At 39.2% G+C, this 8160-nt stretch overlaps 1 protein-coding gene across 1 annotated transcript; it reads left to right on the forward strand.

Moving 5' to 3' along the window:
- Window positions 1–1052: 1052 nt before the first annotated feature.
- Window positions 1053–7718, forward strand: psat1 (phosphoserine aminotransferase 1). The gene is made up of 9 exons (XM_005924489.2): window positions 1053–1247; window positions 2818–2878; window positions 3216–3285; window positions 3764–3969; window positions 5515–5687; window positions 5948–6117; window positions 6222–6350; window positions 6723–6860; window positions 7275–7718. The coding sequence occupies exons 1-9, from the start codon at window positions 1191–1193 to the stop codon at window positions 7375–7377; spliced, it is 1107 nt and encodes a 368-aa protein (XP_005924551.1). The 5' UTR covers window positions 1053–1190; the 3' UTR covers window positions 7378–7718.
- The last annotated feature ends 442 nt before the right edge of the window (window positions 7719–8160 follow it).

Raw genomic sequence — 8160 nt, forward strand, 5'->3', positions numbered from 1 at the left:
CTGAAACATAGTTCTATGAAAAGTAATCAGAAGCTATCAGGATAATAAGAAAACATTTGATCAAAATGTGTCTAAATGTTGAAACTCTTTCTTTCTTATCCAGGCACAGACACAATATGAGAGGTTCCATATAAGCTCTATGGGATGTTGTTATTCCTCCTCTTCTCAATGCCATAACTTTGCAGAATCAATTCATGCTGGCAAGCAATATTCCAAATTCCTGCAGCATTGATTAATTGATCATTGAATAAACAGGATACTGTGAAAGAGCAACCAGTGCTCTTCCTGCTATACGTGTAAAGTGCTTTCAAATTACTTGAGACTTGAAGTTTTGCTCGCTCACATTTTCGGTGGCGTGACGGTGCACTCAGCCAGTCACGTGACAACGGGTCCTAGTTTGGGTCCTGGTGGTGCCTTCAAGTGCTGCCAAGTAAGTAAGTAACTTAGTTGGCGTGAACTGGTCAAAAAAAATGGCAAGTGTAAGATCAATGTATAGTTTATTATATATGTGAAATAATTGAAATGGGAAAAAAAATAATTTGATCTCAGTTAAGAAGTTTCTGCATGATCTAATTTAATAAATAATTTAAGTTAAATATTTTACAATGTTGTAAATCTTTTAAAATCAAGTTGTTACGGTACTTAAGATCAAAGGGAAAACAGTCTGGGAAAATTTCACAGTAGTTATTTCACAATAGTTTAAATATAATAACACTAACCCCGAGTACTCTTACTCTAATATCGACTTAAGGGAACATTTGAGTACAAGGTGCTTTGAGAACAATGTTTAATTATGCTTTCAATTTAAAACAGGAGCCACAGAGGTTTTTTTTATATATAAAACAATTGTTTAATATTTGAATCAGAGCTTATCCACTCGGACAGCCTAAAAGGTTAATCTAAAACTTTTTGAGGATTTGAGGATGCATCATGCATTAATACTCCCTTACTTGGTCAACTATGCATTGTAACCTAGATCGCATGACTCTATTTTGTCAATTGAGGCTACAAATTTACGAGGCGTTCCCAAACGCAACATGCTATATACATAACTGGCATCCAAGCCAACCAGTGCTCGAGGAGGAGAGCAAAGACACGGCCGAAGCTGAGGCTTTCACAGCGCTGAATCTGGTAGAGACAGCAGGCAGGGACAGCATCCACCAGCCGGAGTTTCGAGCTCGCTTTACACCATGGAACACAAACAAACCATCAACTTTGGAGCCGGACCTGCAAAACTTCCCCCCTCTGTAAGTTGGTATCCCTCTCTTGCTTGTGTAACGTTAATAATGTGCAGAAAAAAAGCGAGCTAATTGCAAACTGGTTTAAAGCAAATTGCCACTTTATAATTTGTTTAACCGCAGGCGGGTCGCGGACGCGATGGCCTAATTTTCCTTTCATTTTCGTAAAGAGAGACACTGTATGATGAAAAGGACTTTGGTTTAATGCCATTGTCAGCTTGGCATTTGTCAACAGTGTGTTGAGTTGCATCAGCCTCATTCATTCATGTGGAAACCTGCTCCTTTGTGGTTCACTGGCAGCGGCAGAGAGAACCTCTAGATGGCAGAAGAAACACGCTTAGATGAGAACAAATCACAGCTCCCAGATAACACTGACGCCTCCCGCGAGGTCTTTTTGGTTGACTGCAGACTTAATGTACTCTGAGTGGTTTGTACTGCTGCCTGCGGGGCTTTGTAGAGCCCAATAAACCCAATGAACTGTAAGGATTTAGTCACGAGGCGTTTAAATGGTCAAAACAAAATAAAAAATTGTGAAACGGAAAGAGACTGACAAGTAAACTCACCGGTGTACAGTTGCAATGCTGATTATCGACTGTTTTAGTGCTTAGGCAAGTTTGTTTTTTGCTATTTTGCAGCCCACCAAGATTTTGGCTTTCCAACATTTTTTCAAAATGTGGTTTAATTTACTCATGCTTAAAAACACTGGAGTTTATCAAATGGCCAGAAACAGCATATATACAAAACACATGTACAAACTTCTCTTAGCAGTGACTCTGCATTAGTCATTTACTAAAAGTCCTTTTTCTAGACTAGAAAAACCTTAATGTGATAGCAAAGTTTACGTTTAGGAGCATCAGTTGGTCATTGTATGATTTTTTTTTTTTTTTTAGGTCAAATAAGATTTGTGGAGCTAAAATGTGTATTAATTAGTTATTAATAGCAGTCCTATTTATAAGATAGTGATCAGAGGTGCAACACATTTTTAATTTTAATTTACAAACCAACATGTTGGTTAGTAACAAAGACCAAACACATCTTTGTGGTTTCATTAACAGCTGTTTTCTTGTTGCAGTCCAAACTTTATTTTTAGTGCAATGAAAAAAAAACGTGTTCAGCTGCCATCATAGTTTCTGAAGAGATATCCAAAAGTTGATTCTGTTCATCTGGACGTAGTGTTTTGTGGGAGAAACGTTTCGTCACTCATCCAAGCGACTTCTTCAGTCTTAGCTGACTGCAGGTTTCCCCAAATCTTATAAAGATTATGCTTTATAAGATTTATACTAAAATCTTACTAAGATCTTAGTATAATCTTACTAAGATCTTAGTAAGATTATACTAAGATTAAGGAACTGACCTCCCAGCCCATTGTTCCTCAGTGGGCTGGTTTCAGTCATTATGCAAATGTACTGTTTGGGGAAGTTTGGGGAGAATGAAGAAGTCACTTGGATGAGTGACGAAACGTTTCTCCCACACAACGCTACGTCCAGATGAACAGTATCAACTTTTGGAGATCTACTTTCCTGGATGATTGAGAATGCATCAAGACGTTTTGAAGAGATACTTACACGATGTGTTGCAGGTGCTGCTTCAAGCTCAGAATGAGCTCCTAAACTACAGCGGCACTGGCATCAGTGTCCTCGGTGAGTAGAAAAACAGATCAGTACACAAACATGTTAATGTATTGTCTCTAGATTTTTCAGTAAAGGATGACTCTGTTGAGATGGATCCTTTGTGACCTCTTGTTAATTGTGGCCTGTAGCTGAAATTTCATACAGAGTGTGTGTTTACTGTACTGTGTCCAGATTAATAAACCTTGAGAGATTTCCATACGTCCAGATATTTCATAGCTGATCACTGCTTCCTCAGTCTCTGGAATCTGTGAAATATTAAACATCACAAATATCACATTTTCATCAAAGGTGTGTGTACGTCATATACAGTGAAATAAAATCCCCCAAAATGTTCTTTTTGTACTAGAGATGAGTCACCGATCATCAGACTTCAATAAAATTATCAATAAAACAGAGAGCCTCCTGCGAGAGCTGTTGTAAGTAACTTTTGTTGCTCTGTTGTGTTTCTTCAGATATGCTGCACTATAATCACGTCTCCTAACAAAGGTGTTCATTTTTTTTCTTGTAGTTTCAGCTGACAGTACATAACGTGTTGTAATCATAGTCAGACTTCTTTTAATGCATAAACACTCGTACCCTTTTTTCCTCTTTTGTACAACAGCGCTAATGACAGGCAAACCGGTCAAACGAGATGGTTGTGCACCTTTTCTTCGAAGTTATTCTTAGACAGTCACATTGCTGTCAATCCGATGGAGACAGAGATGTACAAGAGATAGCTGCATATTTTACCTATCACATTTAAACCACACTAGTGTCTCAGCTGAGTAAAGAGATGCTTTTTGCTTTCAAACTGTACCTTTGCTTGGTTTAAGAATCAGACTTCCTGTAAGTTTACATCTGCACGTGATTATGTCTGGATTGCCTTTAACACACACTGGTATTTTTATTTCTCAGAAATATTCCAGACAACTACAAGGTGCTGTTCCTGCAGGGTGGTGGGTCTGGACAGTTCAGCAGTGTTCCTCTCAACCTGATTGGTCTTAAGGAGGATAGGTGTGCCGATTACCTGGTGACGGGCACGTGGTCGGCCAAAGCAGCAAAGGAAGCGGAGAAATATGGCAAAGTGAATGTTGTTCACCCAAAACTGGATAGTTACACGAGTAAGTGTGCAGACTGGCAAGTTTTTTCTTTTATTTATTTTTTCCTGCCATGACATTAAAACAGGAAAAAAAGGAAAAACTAGTATAAGCTGAAATAGTCAGTAATTGTTATTCTGACTGCATCAGGACAGTGAGTCTACAAAATCTGGCTGTGTACCCGGGCGGTTGCATAATAAACAATAGAGCCAAGCACCAGTGAAAGACTCTGGTATGCAAGTGGTCATTTCCACATGGTTGGGCGTAATATTTAGAATCAACGCTACGGTGCTTTGAATTACAGTACTGTGCAAAAGTCTTAAGCCACCCTTCATTTCTTTATATTTTGTGCCAGAAAAACAGACTTTCTTCTAATTTTTTGCAGCAGTTTTGAGAAGTAGTTTTTCAGGCTTTCTGAAGGTCTTTCAAAGGTTTTTTTTTTTTTTTTAAATTGGCGGCTTTTTCACTTATTTTCAATTCAGTTACTCCACCTGACCATTTTTAGAGGCGTTAATCATTCAAACCTTAAAAAAGCCATGTAACTCCAGGGATTAACCAGTGTTGCGTCTACACAAAGCAGTAAAAGCTGACAAAGAACAATTTTAATTGAATTATATTTAGACTCTATCCGCATATTGCAAACATACATTTTCTCCCGTTTCTTTAATTGAATCTATGGGGAAAAAACAAAGATAACATGACCTTCTTGGGGACACTCCCATATGGCTTAAAATCTGGGACTCTCCACCAATTGCTGTCAGAGCTGAAGAAGCTTCTCCGATGAGAGGTGAAACATCTTCAAGGAAACTTAAATAAGTCCAGAAGCTTTTCTTTCCGAACTCCTTAGACTATGATGACCTGGATGAGTGAGAATCTTCACACACAAAGATAACACTGTTTGACAAATGTAAAATTGTATTTTTGCACCAGTAAGCTAATTCCCAAAGTGCTATTATATTGTTATGTCTCGCTACCAATATAGATATTGGCATATCTCGGTATGGTGTGCAGTGTGTCCTTTAAAAAATTTGAGGAAACTGGAAAAATCTAGGAAAAGAAGTAAGAGGCCTAAAAATTATCTACAGCAGCAAAATAGTATCTGAAAGTCATGACCTCAATAAATGGCAGAAAATCCAACAAAAACCTGAAACGAGGTTCAAGAGATACATCTGGCCCTTCAGCTGATCACTGTTCACCAAAGCATCATCAGAAATGGATATAGTGGAAAGGTAGTTTCATTTTTCAGCATGGCAGTATTCCCAAACACACATTATTGAAGCAGTGTGGCATCACCTTGAAAGTGAGCAAAATAAAAGGCAGCCAACATCTAAAAAAGAGTTTTGGATGTCCTTCAGGAAACCTGGAGAACTATACCTGAAGACTACTTGAAAAAATTACAAGAAAGCTTGCCTAAGAGCCTTCTTACCTGATACGACTTTCTTCACATTATGCTATCGCCATGAAGTTTTATTTTAAGTTTTTGATTGCTCTCACTGTGCTGCTAGCATGGCTATAGATGCTTTGTTAAGTCTTGTTTTGATTTTATTATGCTGGGTTTTGTGTGTGTAGAAATCCCTGACCCCAGCAGCTGGACCCTGAACCCCTCAGCCTCCTACGTGTACTACTGCTCCAATGAGACAGTCCATGGTGTTGAATATAACTTTACCCCAGAAACAAATGGGGTGGTCTTGGTGAGCGACATGTCCTCCAACTTCCTGTCCCGACCTGTGGACGTCTCTAAGGTGAGCTGGAAAAATGCAACTGAAAAATGTATATATTTAACTCTTGTGCCTCTGGGACCCTGTTCTTAAATATGTATTTAAGTTCTGTATTGCCATATTGGCTACCGGGGAATTTTGAGTGGGGAACATGTCCAAAAGTTCTTAGCTTCTTTTTGAACTTATAAGTTCCCTCTCGCCAAATCAAAGGCATTTTTTTGTCTCAAAGTAGACCCGTAGTTGTAGGCAAGGCTGTATTTATTGTGCTCTCCTGCAATCTGCAGTTTGGGCTCATTTTCGCTGGGGCTCAGAAGAATGTGGGCTGTGCCGGTGTAACCGTGGTCATTGTGCGGGAGGACTTGTTAGGTCACGCTCTGAAAGAGTGTCCCATTGTCCTGGACTACAAGGTCCAGGCTGAGATGAACTCCCTGTACAACACACCCCCATGTTTCAGGTAAAAACTCACCAGTGTAAGAAGTTAATCTTTATCCTCCAGACTGAAGATGATCAATATGTCAATTTGTCACAAACTTTAATCTTTTTCGTCACTGGGTTCAGCATCTACATCATGAGCCTGGTTCTGGAGTGGATAAAGAACAATGGCGGCAGTGCTGCCATGGAGATGCTCAACAAGCAGAAGTCCTCCATGATTTATGACATCATCAATGCTTCTAATGGTTTCTATGTGTAAGTATCACATCGGCATTTAAATACGAGAATTCAGAGGAAAAAGCAAAATGATAATGAACAAATGGGTCAGGAAGTAAAACTCTACCAAACCTACATATGAGGAGTGAAATAAGGAGTTCAACCCAGAGCTGTGTGCTGTGTTGTTACGCCCCTAGTCTAGGCATGTAGAGACGCACATAAGATTTGAGGAGAGAGAAGCAAGTACCCACCCTGGGTCCCAAACCTAACATCCGAAACCGGCTATGAGTAAAAAAAAGGTGATTTTATTTAATGTCAGGAAGCATAGCTCCAGGGTCAACCAGACAGAAACATAGCAGCTCACGCAGACTTCTTATGGCCACGAGCTGTAACATGTGTCCACCTGCTCAGGTGTCCTGTAGACACAGCCTGTCGGAGCCGGATGAATGTACCATTTCGTGTGGGGAAGAAAGAGGGAGATGAAGCCTTGGAAAAGGAGTTTCTGGATGGTGCTTCCAAACGTGGAATGATCTCACTGAAAGGACACAGGTTCGTTTGACAAACATTTTGTGTGTATAGTGTTGCTCAATTAAATCTGATTTTTAGATGTAGATTTTGCAACCTAGTAGAATAAATTTCCCTTTTAAGGTTATAGAAACAGGGTGGCACATTGGTTAGTGCTGGTGCTTGGGACCTGGACTAACTGACAATTCAAAATTGGTGGTTGGTGTGAATATGATTTGAATGGTTCTCTGTATTGGCCCTGTAATAGACTGGTGATCTGTCCACGGTAAAGCCTGACTCTTACCTCATAACTACTAGGATGGATCAAGCAGACCCCATGGATGGAAGTGGAAACAATAACTTTAGCCAGAAGCACAGATGTTGGATTTGCTTTGTAATTTTGTAAAGACAGAGAAGGCAGAGTACGAAACACACTTTTTTTTTTTTCTCACCCTGCAGGTCAGTTGGAGGAATTCGCGCATCACTTTACAACGCTGTAACACTGGAGGACACTAAAGCACTCGCTGACTACATGAAGGAGTTCCTCAAAGATCACCAATGAAGCCTCTCCTACTGAATGCTGCCTGATCCCAGAGGGGCAGTTTCATTATGTTAATACAGTTTTTCAAAGAGGAAAAAAAACAACAACTTGTAACTCTTCTTTTAATCTCGTTGAGATCCACGTTGGATTTGAAAGTTGCACCTTTTTACATGCCTTTTATAACAACCTGGCATTGTTCCTAATAAGCTACTGCCTTTGCTAGTTATATATGTAGGTAACATAGCCAGTAAACGAATTAAAAATAGTAATTCTAACAGGACTTATATGTGTAAATGTTCTAGGTGAATCTTGTTATTTGTAAAAACTGTACTTACATTCCAGTAAAAATTAACTTGACACTACTTTCATTTTGCAGTTGTTGTTTATTTTTTTAAGCTACTTTTTTTTTAAAACTGCTTTGCATTGCTGATGTTTTTTCTGTTTGATGAATGTTCAGGGGAGAAGGCAGAAACAGAAAATTTGGGTACATAAAGCAAATTAACCTTTTGCATATCTAAAAAGTTTTAACCAGGGGCAGCCTATATCTTTTTACACTTCATCAGTGAGAGATTAAGGACAAAAAATGATACCATAAACACACATAAGCTATATTAGCCAGGAAAGAATCAGCTGTGAATCACCCCTGCAGTGAAATGAGGTGTGCTCTGGTGCAACAGACTTAACATTTTCAGTCAAACAGTGCAGTAAAAGTTTAACCTTGCAACAATTTACTCTTAAGTAACAATGTGCAGTGCAGCCATAAGCAGAGTTACTCTTTTGCCTGTGAGGTTAAACGGTCACGTA

Source organism: Haplochromis burtoni, unplaced genomic scaffold, assembly GCF_018398535.1.
Source record: "Haplochromis burtoni strain Fernald_Lab_line unplaced genomic scaffold, NCSU_Asbu1 Contig_54, whole genome shotgun sequence".
Classification (NCBI taxonomy): domain Eukaryota; kingdom Metazoa; phylum Chordata; class Actinopteri; order Cichliformes; family Cichlidae; genus Haplochromis; species Haplochromis burtoni.

What these genes read in the sequence shown, in the direction of transcription:
- psat1 (XM_005924489.2), top strand. Translation starts at nt 1,191, where the DNA reads ATGGAACACAAACAAACCATCAACTTTGGAGCCGGACCTGCAAAACTT. An exon ending in GACCTGTGGACGTCTCTAAG is followed by an intron (nt 5,688 to 5,947) that starts GTGAGCTGGAAA and finishes TGCAATCTGCAG; the next exon opens with TTTGGGCTCATTTTCGCTGG. An exon ending in ATCTCACTGAAAGGACACAG is followed by an intron (nt 6,861 to 7,274) that starts GTTCGTTTGACA and finishes CTCACCCTGCAG; the next exon opens with GTCAGTTGGAGGAATTCGCG.